We start from the raw sequence: 21,237 nt of genomic DNA, 5'->3' as shown, positions 1-21,237 counted from the left end.
GAACACATCGACCGATTCACCTAAAAATATTCACTCGTGGGAAATATTTCCAGATTAGATTAATAAAATTACATCACACTAATAAAATTATATCAGTTTGGTAGGAATTTGTACTCGTGTCGTATACAAAAACCTTTCAGTGAAACAAGGAAAGGTTAAAGAAATTATGTAGTTGCAGACGAATATGGAGCACACAGTGTATTACATTATAATCCAGCTGCTCAGTCAGGAGCCCTTCAGCCGCTAGATGGCAGCCCTAACATCTGCTCACTGCTGGGCGTGAGATTTACTCTGGAATGAGCCATTGATTTATATAAAAGCACTTGAGAGTCGTGTGCCTCAGCTGCTCTCCTCTGTCACCGCTGTAGCTGAGTCAGCAGAAAATAGAAAGCTCTCTCTCTCTCCACACACACACACACACACACACACACACACACACACACACACACAGAGAGAGAGAGAGAGAGAGAGAGAGAGAGGAGAGAGAGAGAGAGAGAGAGAGAGAACTTTTTTCACATTTCTCCTCCAGAAATTATGAAACTATAATGAACTTAAAGCTCGCAGTCACCTGCCTGTGGGGTCAGAATGAAAAAATAACAACATGCCGAACAATAGCTAAAATGAACATTAATACTGTATATATAGTGCACTAGCTTCACACACATCTAATATGCAAGTATATGACATTTCTTTATTGAGGCATCAGATGATATTTAGATGAGCTTTGGGTTATTACATGTTTTACATACAGTAAAATGTGCAACAGATTAAACCACTGATTGAGAAATCTGTTATTACAGATCAGAGTTAAACAAGACATTCACATAATTGTATATACTGAATCACCAATTTACATAAAATCTCATGATTTAATTTCAGGTCTGTTGCCACTGTTTCAGTCAGCTCTGTTCTAACTTTTGCAGTAGTTGCCATATATGCAAAGCTGTTTCTAGTATTTTGTCCACCCCCACTTACAAATATGAGGCAGACAAAATGTTAGAAACAATAATACAATCAATATATTACCAAGTTGAATTAACATTTTTGACAGAGCATCAAGAAAAAGTCTGTTAGCTTCACAAAGATAGGATTTTGGTAGGACTGCACACGTGATAAACTGGTAACTCAGTGTAGGCTTAGAAGGCCACTGGCTGATCAGAGATATTAAGTGCCTCCTATTACATTACCCATACGCATAATATATAAAAATAAATCAGTATTATTATTATGTTGAAAAACGCAATGTAGTGTAAGATCATCATTAACCAAGTGTATTGATATTAAAGCTGGAATGTGTGACATTTAAAGCTGGCTGTGGAGTTTCCTGATGACTTCTCTCCACTTATGGAGAGGTGGGCTGCCACTGGCCACCAACCTCCAGAGCAAGCTGCAGGGCTTCAGGTAGGGCACATCAGGGTGGGCCTGGTGGTAGTGCTCCAGCCTCTCCAGGACCTTCCCCAGCCCCACCATGCTGGCATAAAACATAGGGCCTCCACGGTGCCTGGGCCAACCATAGCCAAACACATAGATCATATCTATGTCTTCAGGCCCTGCAGCTATTCCATCCTCCAGTATACGGAAGCCTTCATTGATGAGGGCATAGAGGCAACGATCCAGCACCTCCTGGTTGTCAATGCGACGTGCCACCAGGCCGTGCTGGGCTCGGTAACCCTCCAGAAAGCTGTGAAGCCAGGGATCAGACCTGGCTACCTGACTGCCAGGTTTGTTGTACTGGTACCATCCCTGGCCTGTTTTCTGACCGAACCGCCCCTGCTCACAGAGCAGGTCTCCCAGGGGGCTGTACCGGCGGCCTTGTCGGATTCTAGCTGGCTGCCCTGATGGTGCACCAGGCTCCGCTAGCCCGTCCCCCTTTCTGACCCTCCAGCCCACGTCGAGCCCAGAGAGGTCGGACATCCTGAACACACCCATGGGAAACCCAAACTCCTCAAGTGCTCGATCTACCAACTCAGGCGTGGCTCCCTCTTCTAAGAGGAAGAAAGCCTGCTCCATGTATGGCTTCAGCATCCGGTTCCCCACAAAGCCCGGGCAGTTTCCAACAGCCACACTGACTTTGCCCATTTTCTTTCCCAGCTGCATGGCAGTGGCCACAGCTTGAGGAGAGGACCGTGGTCCATACACCACTTCTAGCAGCTTCATGACGTGGGCTGGGGCAAAGAAATGCATCCCAACCACCAGCTCTGGGTTGTGGGTTTGAGAGGCCAGGTGGTCCACGTCTAGCGCAGAAGTGTTGGTGCACAGGAAAGTACCAGGTCTACAAATAGAAGCAAGCTGCTGGAAGACTTTCTTCTTCAGACCCATGTCCTCAAACACAGCCTCAATGACCAGATCAACGTCTGCTACAGCCTGGATGTCATGGCTGTAACTGATCTTATCAAGCGCAGGGGCCACTCCACGTCTCCTAGCCCCTCGCTCCAACATACCTGACACTGCCTGCTTTGCGTCCATCAACTGCTTCTCCTGGGTCTCCACAGCGATCACAGACAAGCCTGTCTGAGCCAGGGCCACTGTTATGCCTCTTCCCATTGTACCAAGACCTTAAGAGGACAAAATCATATGGTGACTATATAAAAATTAACAATGCTTAACTGTGAATAGATTCAGCCTGGCAGCATGAAGTTTTTCCAAAGCCTGCAATTTTAATGCACAAGCTGCTGAGCTTCACATATCCACATTGTCATACATCCAATATTCCCTGCAGGGGAGAGAGAGTTCATCCATTTAAACTGAGCTGAACTGTACACGAGGGCTTAGTTTCCATAGGCAACGTGAATTTGGAGATGCCACACAGATAGCTTGATGAGTCAGTGTGCTTGTGCTTACTGGAAGCTCAGACATTAGAAATTAAATGCCCAAAGCACTTACCGATGACAGCTGCTTTATGAACAGGCCTAGGCTTGCTTGTGTCCCAGCGGGCTCCATTGGGCATGCTCCACCTGCTGACAGCCCTCTGAGCAAAGAAACAGTACTGCAGGGCGCGGGCCTGCCCCGAGGTGAAGAGAGTGGCCATCAGCTCTTTCTCACGCTCCATGCCCTGAGTGTAGGGCTGGGTAGCGGCTGCCCGGACCGCCTGGACACACGCAACTGGTGCTATGGCTCCACGGGCACTTTGTCGCACCTTCTCCATCACTCCCTCAAACAGAGCATCCAAATCAGATGGGCGTGGACATGGATAGGTGCTTATACGACGGGCATCCAGCGGTTTTCCTAAAATAGAAACAGAGAAGAAAAGAGACTCCATAGCAATGACTTTTTATCTGTAGTTCTGTGACTTTTGCTGCCAGTTTAAAGCTTAAAGCAAATCAAAATGTACACCTGTTACACCCAAATCACCCAGTTACAGGGTGATTTGACAGACCGTTTCCAAGATAATCGGAAGGACTCTACATTTCACCTTGAATAACACCGATCTGAAATTAAATGAAAAGCAACAATTTGGTTCTGGGCAAAAAAGTTGGTAAATTTCCAACTGAGAGCAATGGGGAAGGAAATTGGATTTTTGTGATTCTCTGGCCTGTGAGCAGTGGTACAATACCGGAGCAATTTTCCAGGTGAAACTACATGAGAAGATTTAATACTAGAGCTCTAAAAACTTTACAACACAGCACTTCCTGTCTGTGGCAATTTAAACCTTGGAACAATGTGAGTGAAGAAGAAAGCCACTCTGCTTAAACCTTGTTAAAAGCATCTTAATTCCCATTCCTGTCTCCTCTGACATGATTACATGAGACAGTAGTCAGAATCCTTCACAGCTCCACTGAATTACACTCAGCCGTGGGTCTGGGCCAGAAACTGGGTCACCATGGCAAAGCTTAAAGAGACAGCAGCCGCATCTGATTCATGGTGTCCACATAATCTAATATCTAACAATTTTGTCTAATACAGTTGTCAGTATCAATATATCAGAGATGAAGAATGAAAAGTGAAGGTCATCTCAGGCCAGTTAAATGTACATTCTGTCCACAGTGGAATGTCAGTGAATGATTTTGTGAGGCAGTGCAATGTGAAATCACATGTACTTTAGGAGGCATTATTGCAGCAGTTAATCTGTAAATGGTTGAGCTGTGGATTTGTTGTGCAGCGAGTGGGAAGCCTGGTCATCCTGACAGATGTAGCGCGCAGATGTTGCGACTACTGAGGTAAAAAAAAAGTTAATCTTGTCACAGGCGAGACTTGAATCTGTGCATGTGAGGAATGTGTGTGCGTTCTGGAGCCCACACGTGCACCAGTTTCAGCGCACAAACTGCTTTGTGCATGAATATACACCTGTGTGTCAGCTTGACGGCAGCATTGTGTCTTATGTTTGCATTCATCCGTTGTGACAGACTAAATCTATCCTGTGCTGGTTGACTCACCAGCCGTGCATCTCTGTGTCACGAACACTTACTCTTGATTTGGAAATTTAGACACATTTTTTCCCCATCCCCATTTAACACCCCTGCTAATCAACTCAAGACTGGTGTATCGGTCAAAGTCGTCACAGATTTTCTCTCTATCTCCCCAAATCTCCAATCTTGTATGCTGCTGGCTTTTCTGTCTGACTCAGTCTAAGCCTCAGCTTTACTAACAACACTGACTTTCTCACCCACTCAAAGTCATCTTGGCAGCGTTGTGTGGAAAAAAAAAGCATCTCTAAAAAGCATGAGATTGCAATCATCTTTTGATTGTGACTTTTTCCACATGCAATCCGACACTTGCTATTGACATTTTACACAGATTTACTGAGATAGTTTCTGCCTAATATTGTGCCTTTAGCAAAAAACAACAACAACAAAAAAAAAAAACAGATTTCTTATTAACATTAATATCTTATAAATTAGCTATCATTGCCAAGCAAGCTGGCAGCAGACGGTTGAAGATGGCATCTCTGAAGCAAGTAACTCACTGGCTACAGTCATGAAAACATCATCTCATGTTCATTTCATGCAGAAAAATTAAAGGTGCTTGTACAACCAGGGTTCTGTTGAAGCAAAGCTGAACAAAATACATCTTCCCCTCATGTACTTGGACAATTTTAACACACAAAATCACACACCAGAGTGGGTGGTTTGTGTGCAGGTTCACAATACCAAAGCAGATATAACATTCTTAAATGCTTTTTTGGGAAATACACTTATTCCCTCTCTTGCTGAGACTCTGATGAGAAGATTGACACCACTCTCACATCTGTACATTAAATATGAAGCATGTGCCAGGGCACTAGCTTCAGCTTACCATAAAGACAGGAAGCACTGGGAATCATTCCTCTCATATGACTCTTCTCATATAAAAAGCAAAAGATCATGTTTTTTTCTTTCTAAGAGCTCAGTAAAATCAGTCTTCTATGCTGTTTTATTTCTTTTTCCCCTCTAAGTGTGGTCTGTCACCATTACCACTATGTTGCAAATCTGAATGGGTTATCCTTTACACAGACAGAGAAATCATTCCACCTAAACTGCAGGGACATGGCACACTTACAAGTTAGAAATCCATTCAGTGCGTAAATGAGTCTGATTCATGGGTGCAAGGCAATCCTCATCCACCAAATGACTGGCGAGGGGCCATTATTAATATTCTAGGAAAGTTTGTCCCTTTTCGCCCTTCTGAATAATACAGCAAACGCAGTGAAGACATCAGAGCACATCTGACAGAGCATGAAACATTTATGGCTTCTGTTGCGGAGGATCTGCCTGCTGTGTTTTCTGCTTCCTTTGACTTCCATAACCTACATGTCAACACTTCTTGAGGTCGGGCTTGCCCAAAATAACTGCTCTAGGAGGGATTTCTGTTCCTTCTACTTTGTTAATCTTTAAACCAGCGAGGAGCAAGTGGATTTTAAACCAGTGGGTACTTTGTGCTCTTAGGGGTTTTTTCTGTTTCACCTTGCAACACTTTGGGCAAACTTTACAGCAGCATCCACAGTGCTGTGATCAGTAACCTGATCCACTACTCCGAGTTGCAGTGCCTCAGCAGCAGTGACGTGGCGGCCTGTGGGAGACATGAAAGACATCAAGGGTCTACATGGGTGACATGTGACAATTCAAATTATTAGGCAGGGAATAACACAGAGTGTCTTGTTGTCCTTGTGATTGTGACCTTATAACTGTAACATGTCCTTGTTTGATTCTGGCCTTTATCAAATAAAGACAAAATGCCAAATCAATAGTCTTAGAAAAGAAAAAGATGATTTACAGTTTGCCTAAACATTTCAGATAACGACACAAGAGGTGTCACTGCCAGTGATGATGGGTAAACTTAACACATGCTGACACCTGCTGGTCATCAGAGTAAACTACCAGTTTCTCAGCAACAGCAGCATTATACCTGTGTACAGTGTTAATCGACAGCTCTGCCAAGGCAATGTTAATAATTGACTCTCATGACTATAACATACAGGAACATTTGCATGTTGTATAAACTTTGGACCACAAATCAAATACACAAAAGGTGGGTGGACAAACTGAATACTGTAGGAAAAAACAAACTATTGCGTATGTTGACTTCTTTGTATTTGCTGATACTTTCCTGTATCTGGTTTGTCTAAACCCATGAAAAAGTTAGGCAAGGTTAACCTGTCTTTGCTACCTGTGGTGATGAGGTCTAAGGCAGCTGGGACCCCAATAAGCCTTGGCAGACGCTGGGTTCCCCCTGCAGCTGGCAGCAGACCCAGAGTCACCTCTGGAAGACCCAGTCTGGCCTGAGAGGACACAAAGCCACAGAGTGTGATGAATGAGGAAGGTACTGAACAGTGGGTCTGCATGACATTCACAGACACAGCTGTCTCTGGCAAGTAAATACATTACATTGATTATTTCATAGCTTACGGTGGGGGGAGGGGGGGACTGAAAAGTTCATAGGCTGACCATGATGCAATGGTTGAATTAGACCAAATGTTTATTTTTCAACACAGTCTCCCCTGCAGTCCACGCATTACTTCCATCAATGTTATCCACCAATGTTACCTCTTGAATTCAGCTGCCCACTTTTTCACAGTTGATAAAGCTGGAGCATCATCCCCTAATGTAGCAACCATGTCAGCATGAATGTCTTCAGGGGCTAAAACCTTTTTCTGCAGATATTTGATAACACCACAGTGCCAAATTTTATCCATATTCACAAAATCTCTCTCTAGTACTGCTTTTCAAACTACTTCTTCATTGTGGGTTTATCTGGAAGGAAACAATGCAGTTAGTATCAGGAAAGGTTGAATTTAATGCATGCCAAGTTTCATTGCTGTGGCATAACTCCTTCTTGGTCAACCTATGAACTTTTCAGCCTATCCTTGTAGAAGGTGGTTAAATAAAATCTGCTTTTACATCACAGAATAAGATAATCTCAAGAATATGTCTGTATTTGTTCCTCTGGGGAAGTACTGGTTATTTAGAAGGAATTACATTTTGTTTTTTTCTAACTGACAAAACAAATATGAACTGGTCTTACTTTTAATGACTCTGGAAACATAGCAATTCAATGACAAGTCACTCTGTAACATGTAATTCAACACTGTCAGTCAGATGCTGATGCAGCTCGACACTGACATTAGAGAGACACTGACTGAGAGAGACAGAGAGATCTGAAGCGTGAACTAACTTTGGAGTGAGCGATTCGATAATGACAGCCAAGGGCCAACTCGAGGCCTCCGCCTAAAGCGCTCCCCTCTATGGCTGCCACCACTGGTTTGTTTGCAGCCTCGATGGCGTGGATCATCGGCACCAGCAGAGGCCCAGACATGTTCGTCCCAAACTCTTTGATGTCCGCCCCTGTTATGCAAATTAAGCCGATGATGTTATCTGTGGTTTTATGAGGTGCATCTGGTTACACATCTGTCTGGATGTCAGCTGGATGAAGGGAGATTACATATTACAGCCCACTTTGGTTTAAAAAAAAACACATACGCACACACACAGACACTGCTGATTTGAGCTGGAATAAAATTTGTCAAAAAAATTAACAGCCAACTATTTTGACAGTAACTTAATAATTTAGTTACAACACTACTGCTGATTCTTTTTGAAATATTCTTCAACAGTTCATGCTTATTTAATAACACTCACACTTTAATGAGCCATACTCATTCTTTAATAAACATGATCTATTGAGGAATATTTATCTCAGCCTTCTAGTGCAATTACGTACTTTTGATTTTGTCATCATATGATTCCATCAGCAACACTGAAGGTATATTCTTTTGAATGCTATGCATGGAGAAATTCTACATGTTTCTTTCTTTTTAATTTTTTTTTAATGAAATCCAGTTCCAATTCATATATAGGGTTGTAATATTCTTTTCCCTCCCGCCTCGACTGCCTTCTGCATTGAGTGCATCCACAGCACAAATGATTGTTTAAAAATCTATGAAATGTACTTTCATTCACCATGTTTAACCTTGGACCAATTACAATAAGAATAATGTGCTTTAAATGTACTACACATTGACATTCAAGTTCAAAGTGAATCTCTTTTATTGCTGGTGAAGGCTATTTGAATAAAAAATTCAGCAGTCCTTATGAAAATCAGTGAATGGAAGAAATCAAGTTAACAATGTGGGGTGTGGAACCCGATGAACCCATTGCTTGCAACCAGAATGTCTTGGAGTGATACCTTTTCACAAGAGTTTTTGCAGTCTTATGGCTAAGGGCATGTTCATACCAGTTATGGGAAATGAAGAAGAAGAAGAAGAAAAAAAACATCCATACCCCCACAGAATATTCCATTCTGGCCACAGATAACCACTGACTTCACCTTTGGATCACTGAGTGCTCTCTCCACCGTGTCAACGATGCCCTGCCTCACCGCTGCACTGTATAAAATAAAACACATTTTTACAGGGCAATGGGTTTATAATATTGGTACATACAAGTGCAGATTTAAATTCAGTCAGTCCTCTTCAGAAATACTGAATTTTGAAATGTGTTAGCTTTTAAATTGTTATTAGTTAGTATTAAGAGATGGGCCTTTCTGCTGCAGAGATTCCTTTCTCTTTAAGGCAAAACCCTCTTTACAATTTTTTTTGATTTACTGTAAATTTTTATTATTGCTATAATTTTATAGCTTGCTCTCTATGGCTCCATCCTTGGAGTCATCTTTAATAAAGGCCATTGACAAAGTGCATTATGAAATCTATTTAATTCACCAGATATGCATTATTGAGAACAAACCATACTTTATATATTAAATATGTTTCTATAAAATGATTCAGCAGTGGCCTAAATAGAGAAGTGGACATGATTAATATGTTTGAGAAAAGTACCCCTCCTTTATTTCCACAGCTGAGGCACCATGTGTAAGTGTGTGAACTGCTCTCAGTGAAACCCTAGGAGAAGTAAGTCATTAATTTTGAGGGTTTGCTGTTGTGAAGCATCATGTGGTGATAGTGAGTCATTTCTGACAAGTAAAACTGAGCCTGTGGAGCAGAGTCTGAGATGTCCTCAGGAGTCCATTGGATATATATAGATCACGTGTCGAGGAAGGATACAGATTATTTACTTAGGTAAAATTAGAAATACCACAGTTGAAAAATCTATCACTACAAGTAAAAGTCCTGTAGCCAAACTTTTACTTAGGTAAAAAGTAACAAGTATCAGCAAAATGTACTTTCAGTATCAACAGAGGTCATCATGCAGCAGAATGGCCCCTGTCAGTTTCAGAGCACTTTATTATCATTACTAATATTATTACTGATACATTTCCATAAAAACAAGCAGCATTAAATTATGGTATACTGATAACGTACAAGGCATTGTATGTCAAAAGAACAAGTGTAAAGTGTAAAGAAGCTTAACATCCATATACTCAAGCAAAGTACAGTACTTAAATAAATGTAATTCGTTACATTCCAATACGGCTTCATCTAACAAAAACCTTTCCTCTGACGCCACCCCCTGGCAAAGTGTGTGTGTGTTTTTCTTCTTTATCTTGACCTCACAAATTCAAGTTATTCTCTTGACCACAAAGTGATGTTGTGTGCACGTTTTCTTATGCAAGTATAGCTCTAATGCTTTACCAAAAATCACCCAAGCCTACGAAGTTGCAGAAAGTTGTACCCCTCAAGGCAAATATTACGGATCTTGTAATTAAAGACACCCCGCAGCCTTGATTGTGACTTCAGCTCACCTGAGCGCGTTCACAGGCGGATTTTGTAGAGTAATCAAGCCAACGGACTCTGAAACACGACTATATTTCGCCATGATGTCGATCGAGCAGTGCAAGTTGTCGCACTTCTTTTTGGTGTGCAGGCTGAACTTTGAAACTTCACTGTTGCTGGCAGAAAGACATCACCTTTGCCACACTTTCACACCGCGTAGACATGCATACTTCCAAACGCTTCTGTTCTTCTTCGCTTTCTTGACTGCTGGGCTGCGGTCGAATACTATATAAAAAAAAAAACTCCTTTCCTAACCACTTTTCCTTGACCTCATTGGAAAACGTCATGAGATCAAGGAAAGATGTGAAGGAGATTTGATAAGGAATTAGCACTACACTAGGGTTTTTTTTAAACAAACTTTTTTTTTACTTTATTTATAACACATGGAAGACATGTACAGCTGTAAGCTACAATTCAATTTCTGTCCAACACAGAATCACACCTCCTACAGAATTTATGTTTTCATTTTCTACACAGGGAACATTTAAACATCAGTAACGCAGAGGAAACAACAAAATAGATATTGTTGAAAATAAAAACAAAAAGGCTAAAATGTTGAAATAATATATCATGAAAGGAATATACATGTAGAGTTCTTAGTTGTAATTATGATAATGACTATAAATTAAATCTGTCTGTTCGTCATGAGACGAAGAGGACAAATCCATAGTTACAGATTTGTAGAATTGTGGGACGGTATCCTCTCCTTGCCTTTCGCAAAGGACGGTTCTGTGTGTCCTATGTTAAAGGAGATAAGATAGATGCTTCCTTTAGAGAATTCGACCAGCTCTTATTATGGCTGTCACTTAGATGCTTCCGGGTCATTTCACCCAGTTAGGAACTGTCCTGAGCAAAAAATTACTGTTCGACCGCAGCCCTGCTTTCAAACGACAGTTAAATTCAACAACCCAGACCATTATCGCCACCACCTGGCCTGGAACAGAAAACGAAATTGTCTCTACCCATTTCCCCCTTCTCTGTTAATATGTTTAAAACATATTTTAATGTACCACGTAATTACCTTTCAATATTGTTTTTTTTTTTTTAACTTAAATATTACAATAACTTTAAGTTCGTTGTTGCGGGGATGCAAACCGCCTAAACACCAAAGAAGAAGTTGATACCGGGATGTGACGTCGCTGCGGCAGTTAGCCGACAGTTGTTTCTATCTATTCTACTCACTGAATACAGAGGCAACAAATATGCGCTCTCTCGTCGGATTAGTCGCTGTAGTTGTTTCTGCCAGCTTGTACCTGTACTCACTGTCACTGTACCTGCCCGCAGGACCCCGGCGACGTCCTCATTCAGCTACCGATAAAGAACATTTGGACTCAGAGTCCGAGAAGCTGCAGCCCCCTGACAGCGCGGAGGAAACCAGCAGGTGACTGATGTTAGCTGTTAGCAGGAGAGGTTTGACACTACCCGCAGCATTTAAAGTGGTATTTAAATTGTATGCTACTGTAACGTCACTGTTAGTATCCAGCTAAAGTTAGCATTCCCCCATCTCATCCTCTCTCCCCTTCACACACATACACAAAGGCACCATAACCAGTCATAAACACTAAACACCAGTTATGCTCATAAACTGACTGATTTTATGTTATACACTTATCGAACATAATATTGGGTCAAATGCTCTTGATAAATGAAGCAAGTCATTGTTAAACAATAGTGTAAAATGTATTTTTATGCTTGTGTGTGAAGTATTCTACCACTCTGAATTAACCATAGGTAATGTGCTTAATAGAGTATGATAGATCAATTACAATATAGCCTAATCTATCATTTGTCAACGAAATGATTAACTAATCATTAGGTCACTAACATGATAGTGAAAAATCCCTATTGAAATCTCACAGTGTGGTAGTTTTGTGCAGAGCATTGAGTCAAGAAGTTTACAGTCAATTATTTGTATTTTACGTTACAAAACGTAAGTTAATGATTAATTGATAACAGTAAGATATTGCAGGTTTACTTAATGTTTATCACCAAATTGATCCATCGGCTAATCATTATATCTCTATTAAACAATTAGATCTAAACAAATATGGCAGAAATCCTTGGAAACTTCTGTTATTAGATATACTTTGTCAATATTGAGACATTATAGATGATTAAGTCAGATTTTGTCCATATTTCTCAAATCTTTCTGAGCATGGATGAGTGGATGATGTGACTAACTTGAGTTTTTATGTTCCCATAGGTTGAAATTCCCTTCAGACTTGGAGGAGCTGAGGGAACTGGCTGAGCTCCTGCAGTTTTACAAGACAGAGCACACTGGATATGTCCTGCTGCTCTTTTGTAGTGCATATCTGTACAAGCAGTCCTTTGCCATTCCTGGATCCTCGTTCCTGGTAAGGTAAAAAATATTCTAAGACGTTCTTTGTACTGATGTCGGATGACAAGAATATTGAATATGTTTGACAGAAAAATAACACACGTGGATTTGAGATTTGACACAAACTGTCATGCTTGGTAGGAGTAAAAGAATTTAGGCTTGCATGAAGGAAAACGGGAAAGGCTGTTGACCGGCATGTAGTGTGTGGCTCGGGTTTCTTCTTTAAAGAAGACACGCTGCAGAGGATAAAAATACTTATCTAGTGCAAACAACAAAGGACTGTCACATTTGCTTTTGTTTGACAGCCATGCTGTTCTGTTGACAGCTCACTGTACTCACTGTAATACTTTCTGCAGAGCTGACTGTGCAGCACAGCATAGAGAAGAGGCCAAAACCACAAACCACATGCAGGTTAAAGTGGCCCTCACCCAGTGGCTTACACTTCAAACCGCTGTTGATCACAAAGTTTGTCAGAGCTGATTATTACACACATATTTAGGATATGTCGTAACACAAGTCTCTTTGTCTCTACTTGTCTTTGTGCAGAACATTCTTGCAGGAGCTATATTTGGACCGTATCAAGGACTGCTGCTAGCCTGTGCACTCACCACTGTGGGCTCCACTATGTGCTATCTCCTGTCCCAGGCCTTCGGAAAACGCTACATTGTGAACCTCTTTCCTAATAAAGTCTCCATGCTACAGAGGAAGGTACATCTGTGTAAACAACTAATTCAGTGCAACAGATATTGAAACTGTCAGTACAGAATTATATTTAACAACATACAAACTTGTGAAGCATTAATGCACCAGGTCAGTAATTAACTGTTCATCCAGGTGTGTAGATATTCTACAAAGAGAGAAAATGATCTGTTGTACCCCATTCTGAGGGTCCCAATGAAAACCTGCTTTTGCAATTTTTTCTGTAAAATCTCTACGGATATGGGTGGACGCCTTCACAGGTTTTATCACCTCCCACAAGCGACAGCAGATTTAGTTTTGCAGTGTTAGTCACCGAAATGGATCTGATCGCACCATAACCAAGTAAAATAATAATTCTTGTCATGTTCCTGGTGAAACGCTTCACAACTTGTTACAGTGTTTACTGCCAGTTGATGCTGGATTTTCAGTATCAGAAACAACGTGACATAACATTGATAGCCAAAGAGAAATTGCAAAAAAAAAGGAAACTGGCATCTGCTCTCTCTTCATAGATTCTTCTTTAACATCTGATATCTCTCTTCCCAGGTTGAGGAGAACCAGGACAGTCTGTTCTTCTTTCTGCTCTTCCTGAGATTCTTTCCCATGACACCCAACTGGTTTCTGAACATGTCTGCCCCGATTGTCAACATCCCCATCACCTTCTTCTTCTGTTCAGTCTTCATTGGTAAGCACACATGGATCACCCTAACTGATGGCTTGTTAGAGCTGTTAGTAAATGATGTAATGACAAAATGTTTGCTGATGGTAGAGGTGATTGTGTTTACACTCCTTAAGAGATGAGGGCCTTTTTTTCATTAATTGTCAACCAGTTCAAATAATAATACCAAAGTATTTCTCTCAGTTCTGCAAATAATCTTCTTTCATAGGTCTCTTGCCGTACAACTTCATCTGCGTCCAGACAGGCGTCATGTTGTCTGAGGTATCGTCGCTGGATGACTTGTTCTCCTGGGAGCGGCTGCTGCAGCTGCTGGCCATTGCCTGCATGGCTCTGCTGCCCGGTGCTCTCATCCGCCACTACAGTCAGAGGCGTCTCAGATTGGATGTCCAGTCGCAGAACGGACTCATCACAGATAAGAAGGTCCAGTGATTTGCTTCGGAAATTACTTTGTCCCTTGGTGTTTCGATGTGCTCTGTCCTCAAAAGTGAATGTATTTAAAGTGGAGACTCTTCAGAAAACCTTTGTTCACACACACGTGTGTGACGGCCTCTTTTATCTGGAGTGCTTTATTTTTCTGGAGCCACCTGGGCATGGAGAAGGTAGCTTTAAAAAAAATGATGAAGCTGTCACAATGGGATTCAAAGTTGTGTATGCTGTGTTACCAGATGTTGGTGTTTCTGTACCACAACTTGTGTGGGTACAGCATACACAGTATATGTATATAGATGTATGAATGTACAGTAATATGGAAAGAGGGAAGGATTTTAAGGACATTTTGCTCATACTAGTATTGAAAGAGCTAGTATTCAAAGTGCCTGTCATGCAGTTAGAGACTTAAACTTCTACCTCCAGCATTGACAAGTGGAACAAATTAATGTATAGGTTAAAGGTCTACCCATACATCTAGAGGCAGATGGTTCAGATAATTGTTTTGTTGGGTTTGTGTAAGTTATGTCTTTTGTAACTGAAATACTGATTATGTTTTCTGGATACACTACACAGCTTGAAGTTGTATTTTTTCTTGTTTGACAATCACATTTTGTAATTTCAGTACAAATTGTAATTAAGTATATAGGGAAGTTTTTACAAGTTTTTCAAATTGTACAGTGTAATTAAGAGACCAGAATTTGGCCTCAGAAAGACCAGAGTGCCACGTCATTTTACGGAACCAATTGAAATACTTTATTTTTTTGTAACTAAATGTACAGCCCTGATTTAAAGTGTCTTGATGTTAATCAGTCAGATTCTTTATTTGAAAGTGAATGTGCATTTATTTCACGCAGTGTGAGGCCTCGGTTAAACCAAGCCTTAATATTACTTCAAAATCTTTCTTTGCTGCCTCTTATTACGTGTCCATGTGTCTTTTGAACAGTATCTTGGCCCTACAGTGTCTGTAGTCTGTACTATATAAAATGTCATTCTGTAACTCCTTAATGTGGGTTAATGTGTGTGTAATGACATGTGACATGGCTGTGACATTTAAAATAAATCAGATCTTTATTTCAAAGGTGAAAAAAACTTGAATAATAGAACAGTAAACATGTGGAAACCAATACTTTCTTTCAAATATTCTTTATTGCTCAGATCCAGGTTGCTCAGCAATACAGTTCACTCACAACTCAAAACAACAGCATGGCTGTTACTAGAAAGGCATGGATCCATGAGATGTATTAAAAATGGATCATATGTCTGTCCAGCGCACAGTCACCAATTACCTTGAGGTGTTTGGGACCTTTTGGCCCGTGGGAAATGTAGGACTTGAGGGTTTTGACCTACTGAGGAAACAAAAGGAATCTCCCAAATGGTGAAATGCCGTTAAGAAATGGATCCATGTAAAACCACAAAAGTCTAGTGCTATATGAAGTGTAGTACATACTGGATCGCCTACAACAGTCTCATGCAATGCTTTGTGTTTTCTCATTGAACAAGAAGATGGGACAAAAAAAACACTGCTGTGGTTCTCCTACTAAATCCTTCCTCAGCTTATCCATAATTGTTTTTTTGGATGGTTGTTAAATGCCCTCTTTGCTGTTCAGTCCCAAAGGCAGAACAAGTTTAATCACCTTTTTATTTTCAGACCTGGATACTCTGTCAACCCTCCAGCTTGTCATACAGTCATATCCACTTGCTTTTTTTTTTTTTAATTTATATATTTTTTGCCATTCTCATTCCCACATATGTTCAAAACCCTAGCTAGGATATTTTTCAACCACATTGTAACAGCTACTATTATTGGTAGTGATCTAACAGGAATGAATATTAAAGCAAGCTCCAGACGTACTGCATTATTAAATCAGTGTAAATGACGAGAAAACCAGATCAACAGAAAACAAAATAAAGCCTAAAACTATCCAACCACTGTGTGATATGACTAACAACACTGTACATCCTCAGTGATGTGTGTAATTGTGGTTTTCTGGTACTGAATATTAATGCCTAGCAACACCCCACAAAACCTAGAAAACAACTATCCTTGGAAGTTAAAAAAAAAAAAAGTTTACTACCATCTTGACAAGTTTAGCCTCAGATTGCAGTTGCCCCGCAGAGCAACAACCAGGATGCTCCGCTCTCAACACCATAGCGAAACTGAACCAGCTAGAGGAAAACCTGTGCTTATAAAGAGCCATAAAAAAAGAGAGAGAGACAGAGGTCTGAAGAGTCCTCTGCAATGCAATGCAAGGAAAGAGCCTCAACTTCAAAACTGCTTCTAAAAAAAAAGAAAGAAAGAAAAAGAAAAAAACTACTCCTGACAGTCAAAACAAACCATGACTGACTAACTACAATTTCCAGTGCTACTGTGAAAAGCCGTTTTCTCCTTGACCCGCCCAACTACAGTGAAGCAGACCACCACAGGAGTCATGCGTTGGAGTAGAAGCACCGTACTGCATTCGTGTGGGTAAGGTCAGGGTATCTTAATCAGGTCTGGTGAGCTATATCGTCATCAGTATGAGGTACTGTACTGGCTGTGGGGAGGCTTGCTGAAACAGCCTCAGGCATTGTGTGAGTTTTGATAGACCTTTAATGTTTATTTATTTTAGCACTGCTAGTCTGTGTGATCACTGGGACAAAAATGATCCACCTCATCTGATGACATAGGTCTGCCGTCCAAAAAAAAAAAAATCTCTCGACAGTTAAGAAAACTCCAAAGACAAACACTAACTTTCACTATATCATCCATTTATTTAATTCTTTTGCCCTACATCGGTTTTAGTAACTAAAGTCAGCCTTGGATTCTGAGAGGTAATTCTGAAATGTACAGCACAAAAAAAAAAAAAAAAAAAAAAAAAATTAAAATAATATTGGTAGATTGATGAGAAAACCATTTAGAGGTCAGTTTGTGAGAAGCTGTGACACTCTAAACCTCTCCCACCATCTCTCACAATGCAGGTGCAGACTGGTAAGTGTTATAGAGAGACAGAAAACGATGCATTTATGTGTGACTCTATTGTACATGTTTACAGATATACAGTTATCTTGTCGTACACAGTGACATTTCAACGACTAGAGTTGTTCTACATTCTACACAGAAGACTAGGGTTTTACACCACGTTCAAGAGTCCTGTCAGTGTATTTTTGCAGTTTCGTGTTTTCTTCAAATCAACCCCAGAGTACGCTGTTATCAAATAGAGCTGGTAAGATTGGGGTGGATTATTATAAAATTCTTTTTTTTTTCACAAGTGAATAAACTTCATTGTTTTTTTTTTTTTTAATTTTCTTTTTTTTAAGTTTCAAAAAACCTGGAGGTACAGTTGGGAAAAACAGGAGGTACAGTTGGTTAGTTTCTGTTTCTATCAACCGATTTGTATGTTCTTTTTGTTTTTTGTTTTTTTTCCTTTCATTGATGGTGAAATCAGTACACAACATCCACATTCAGAACCACTTCGGGCAGGTATGTACCCCTTAGATCCTGCTCTTCATTCCTATCTAGCGAAAATCGACTTGGAAATCCTTTGACGTGTATCATTAAGAGGTTGTTTGGCGTCCAGGCAAAGACAGTCCAACAGAGTTGACTACGGTTTACAAAGTTTCACTAGTCAGCTGGACCTGAAAAGCTTAGAGATTACTGTAGATCTTTTCTCTTGATCTTTTTTTTTGTTTTTCATTAAAAAAGAAAAATTAAAAACGCTCAAAATGATCAACAAGGTTAACAAGGCATACAAAATGTGGAAAAAGGGGAAATGAAAGATTGGACTGAGGTACCCTGAAGCCTGAGGTAGATCACAATACTGACATGCGCACTGTTCACATCCTGACCAAAGTTAGCACGGTCGTTCGCTTTACTGTTCTCCTATTTTTTCAGGTTTTATTTATATTATTATTCATAGTCTAGTTTTCAAGAAAATAAACACTTCCCTTCAAAATAATATGGCAGTGTCCCACTGAGGAAAAAAAGAAAAGGACTTTGTTTTTCTTTTTGTTTCTTATCAATAGCTCTCATCACAAAATAGGAAAAAAATAGATTCATAAATATTACTCTCTCTTTTTATATATATACACACACACACATGCGCACACGCACACACACATACACACGCGGAGGAAGCTGTGCGTATTGGCAATAACCTTGCGTCTGGAAGATGAAGCTGATGGGTGATGTCTGAAAGGTGACAAAATAAGGCAACAAGCTTCCATGGTCTCCAAAGTAAAGCACAAAGGGACACCAGGGCGTGCGTGTCCAGTGTGCTCACAGCAGAGCAGTCGGGGGGGGGGGGGGGGTTATGGGCAGCTCGCCAAAATAAAACAACAAACAGTGAAGTTAAAAGAAAAGAGCGCGAGTGAGAATGACAATCTGTGTGTCTGTGCCTCCGGCCTGGCCTGCTGGACACGGCAGGGGTGATATTTTCTAAAAAGGCTGCATATTGTACATTCACAGCTGTCATGCCGTTTTAGAAAGCTCCCTGACAAGAGAGGGTTAAAGCCAAACGCGGCTGCGGTCACGTTTGCGGTTGTGTGTGTACCACAGGTCATACAGTGCCTCCCTATAATCCCCCCCACCCCCCACCCTGTAACCCCCAAAACGTTTCCTCACTGCCACTCCACACACCACAAGTCTGCACCCCTCCCACCCTCCCCTCCCTCAGACCCCCTGTCCCCTCTCTGGGCCCTCGGCTCACATTTTGTGCTGGCCCTTGTGACGTCCTCATAAGGCCAAGCGTGAGGCAGTGCACATTCAAAACGATTGGTCGCCTGTTAACAAGCAAAGGTGCACCGTTGTTTTTTTTTAAGACGTCAATTTTTGCTCTGATCGTCGAGGAGAATGCCTTCAGAGACATCCTTTTGATTTTTTTTATATATCAGGACAACAAGCATGAATATAGATATAGTCTACTACTGTACAGCATGGGAGAGTGATACCAGTTTACTGGTTTAAAAAATAAAAATCCCTCGGTGGCATTTAACCTCTATTGAGCGAAAGTGGCAGTCAGTTCAATGTTATCAAAAGGCTACGGAAAAAAAAGTGTTTCTCGACAACAAATATTTTTATCCTATTAAAAAAACCCATAATGCCAGATGAGAGAAAGTGATGAGAAAGTGAAGCAGAGATTAGCAGAGAAGAAAGAAAGAAAAAGAAATAAGTGTAGCATCAGATATGAATGGTGAGAGACATTTCAAAGGGACGTTATCTTTTGTGTTGGCACACACACAGGCTTGTTACAAAGACTCAGAACCATTCACCATATTAACTTACAGGGGTTTTGTTTTTTGATTTCAGTGGCCTTAAGTGTGAACAAACAAGGGAAACCGCTTTGCGTGGCTGTCACAGCCCAGTCAATCTCTGAAACAAGCAAAATATTAAAAACTACACCAAGTCGTACTGTCATTTTGGTAGAAAAATAACAGTGCATACTCTCTGGTGTGTATCAATATAATTTTCTACTCTGTATTAATACTGCTAAGGATATTTAATCTTGCAATCTGAATATCTCAAACTCTTGTAAGAGTAGGTCCATTGTCACTCGCTTTCGTTCTAACCAAAAATATCAATCACATTGCCTTGTATATGCTCGTGTTAATACACTTGCTTTATCTGTTTGTTAGGCCTATGTTAGTCCAACTAAAGAGATAACGTTATGCAGGGCGACATACTATTTCCTGTTTACTTTTTTTTTTTTTTAAAAACTGTGAAAACAACAGTTCCCAATTCTCTGCCATTTCCATCTTTCTTGTAGATTTTTTTTGGTCTTTTTTTTTTAATTGTATTATATCAGTACGGTCTCTCCCACTCTATCTGCTCTCACAGGGCTGGCAGTGCACACAATGCCCTCAGCCTTTGGCTCTCACTCGTTTCCCCCCTAGTAAAGTTCTTTGGTTTTGATCCCGGTGCTGCTGGTCTGCCCTGCATGTCCCCCTTGGCCTTGGCCTTTGTCTGGGTAGGTCTCTGTCCGTTTGGGAGGGCTACATTCATTGGCTGGCGCCCACTGAAGATGCCCCGCTGGTCACTTGGAGTGGTGCGGTGACACAGCGGCGCCCTGCTGGTGTTTCTGTTCCTGCTGTTTGACCTGCTGTATGATCTCCCGGATCTTCCTCTGTGCAGTCTGTTGCAAAGACATCACATGTAGGATGAGGTGTTAGCTGAGTGATGATACATGACAAGATGTGCATATGAAAATAACAGAAAATGTGAAGGGAAGGATCCCCACAATGTTAAAAAAAAAATAAATAAAAAAGACTGATTTAATTAAAGCCTATGTGTACACCCATTTAGTTTAACCCCATCTGTAAATGTATCTCAAAGATAGACTCTAACTACTGACAGATAACTGTCAGGTTTCTATGAACTGCACAGTGGCAAGATGAGTGGTTTGGAGTGTGTGGGTGGATAAACTGTATCCTTCCTATATTGATTTCTCTTTGATATGTTTTACTTTACTCTGGCTTCCTCCCACAGTCCAAAGACATGCAGGGTAGTTTAACTGGTGACTCTAAATTGCCACTAGATATGTGTGAATGTGAGTGTGGACGGTTGTTTGCCTCTGTGGGTCAGCCCTGTGATAGACCGCCATCCTGTCCAGGGTGTACCCCACCTCACGTTCAATGTGAGCTGGGATTGACTCCAGCCCCCTCACGACCCTCAAAGGACAGGTGATACAGATAATAGATGGATGGATGGATGTTGTATCTGTTTTGTTGCATTGATTCACAGTTTTGCTATTCTGCATGAACAAAGTAAAACTATATTTTAAAAAACTGGTTTAAGGTAAGAAAAAAGGGCTAAATTTAAATCTAATCCATTTTTAATTAATGGGATTTAAGATAAGATAGACTTTATTTATCCCACTTGTGGGAAATTTACATGTACATTTGTAGTTGTATGCTAATGCTAAGTTAGGCACCATTCTTGTCATACCAACAGTGCACACAATAAATACACAATAAGAA

At 40.8% G+C, this 21,237-nt stretch overlaps 3 protein-coding genes across 8 annotated transcripts in view; 1 reads left to right on the top strand and 2 right to left on the bottom strand.

The window, feature by feature from the left end:
- Positions 1-666: 666 nt before the first annotated feature.
- On the bottom strand, positions 667-11,541 carry ehhadh (enoyl-CoA, hydratase/3-hydroxyacyl CoA dehydrogenase). Of its 3 annotated transcripts, none has more exons than XM_018702359.2 (7): positions 11,405-11,541; positions 8,694-8,797; positions 7,588-7,757; positions 6,583-6,694; positions 5,883-5,985; positions 2,884-3,227; positions 667-2,555 (listed from the first exon to the last, which is right to left on the bottom strand). In XM_018702359.2, the coding sequence occupies exons 3-7, from the start codon at positions 7,726-7,728 to the stop codon at positions 1,303-1,305; spliced, it is 1,953 nt and encodes a 650-aa protein (XP_018557875.1). In that variant the 5' UTR covers positions 7,729-7,757; positions 8,694-8,797; positions 11,405-11,541; the 3' UTR covers positions 667-1,302. The 3 variants fall into 3 exon arrangements, with proteins under 3 accessions (XP_018557875.1, XP_018557876.1, XP_018557873.1); XM_018702360.2 differs by having other exon boundaries at positions 11,416-11,536; XM_018702357.2 differs by lacking the exon at positions 11,405-11,541 and adding an exon at positions 10,111-10,891.
- tmem41aa (transmembrane protein 41aa) lies at positions 11,238-18,029 on the top strand. The gene is made up of 5 exons (XM_018702366.2): positions 11,238-11,522; positions 12,345-12,495; positions 13,026-13,187; positions 13,725-13,863; positions 14,066-18,029. The coding sequence occupies exons 1-5, from the start codon at positions 11,344-11,346 to the stop codon at positions 14,284-14,286; spliced, it is 852 nt and encodes a 283-aa protein (XP_018557882.1). The 5' UTR covers positions 11,238-11,343; the 3' UTR covers positions 14,287-18,029.
- The window catches only part of igf2bp2a (insulin-like growth factor 2 mRNA binding protein 2a), a 46,550-nt gene continuing 42,326 nt past the window's right edge, over positions 17,014-21,237 (bottom strand). For all 4 annotated transcript variants that reach the window (XM_051071851.1, XM_018702361.2, XM_018702362.2 and 1 more), the window contains one exon: positions 17,014-20,393. In XM_051071851.1, the coding sequence (XP_050927808.1) occupies positions 20,295-20,393 (99 nt within the window). In that variant the 3' untranslated portion in view covers positions 17,014-20,294. The remainder of the gene's footprint in view (positions 20,394-21,237) is intronic.

The sequence above is a fragment of the Lates calcarifer genome, linkage group LG1 (genome assembly GCF_001640805.2).
Source record: "Lates calcarifer isolate ASB-BC8 linkage group LG1, TLL_Latcal_v3, whole genome shotgun sequence".
NCBI classification, from domain to species: Eukaryota; Metazoa; Chordata; class Actinopteri; family Centropomidae; genus Lates; species Lates calcarifer.
Note: the sequence above shows the minus strand (reverse complement) of the source record. Positions and strands in the feature narration are given on the sequence as shown.

Excerpts from the sequence above, each read along its gene's own strand:
- ehhadh (XM_018702357.2), bottom strand. The coding sequence starts at position 10,184 with ATGGCGAAATATAGTCGTGTTTCAGAGTCCGTTGGCTTGATTACTCTA. Across the intron at positions 5,986-6,582 it reads CTTAGACCTCATCACCACAG|GCCGCCACGTCACTGCTGCT; the intron begins GTAGCAAAGACA and ends TGTCTCCCACAG. Across the intron at positions 3,228-5,882 it reads AAGTTTGCCCAAAGTGTTGC|AGGAAAACCGCTGGATGCCC; the intron begins AAGGTGAAACAG and ends TGTTTCTATTTT.
- tmem41aa (XM_018702366.2), top strand. The coding sequence starts at position 11,344 with ATGCGCTCTCTCGTCGGATTAGTCGCTGTAGTTGTTTCTGCCAGCTTG. Across the intron at positions 11,523-12,344 it reads AGCGCGGAGGAAACCAGCAG|GTTGAAATTCCCTTCAGACT; the intron begins GTGACTGATGTT and ends ATGTTCCCATAG. Across the intron at positions 13,864-14,065 it reads CTTCTGTTCAGTCTTCATTG|GTCTCTTGCCGTACAACTTC; the intron begins GTAAGCACACAT and ends CTTCTTTCATAG.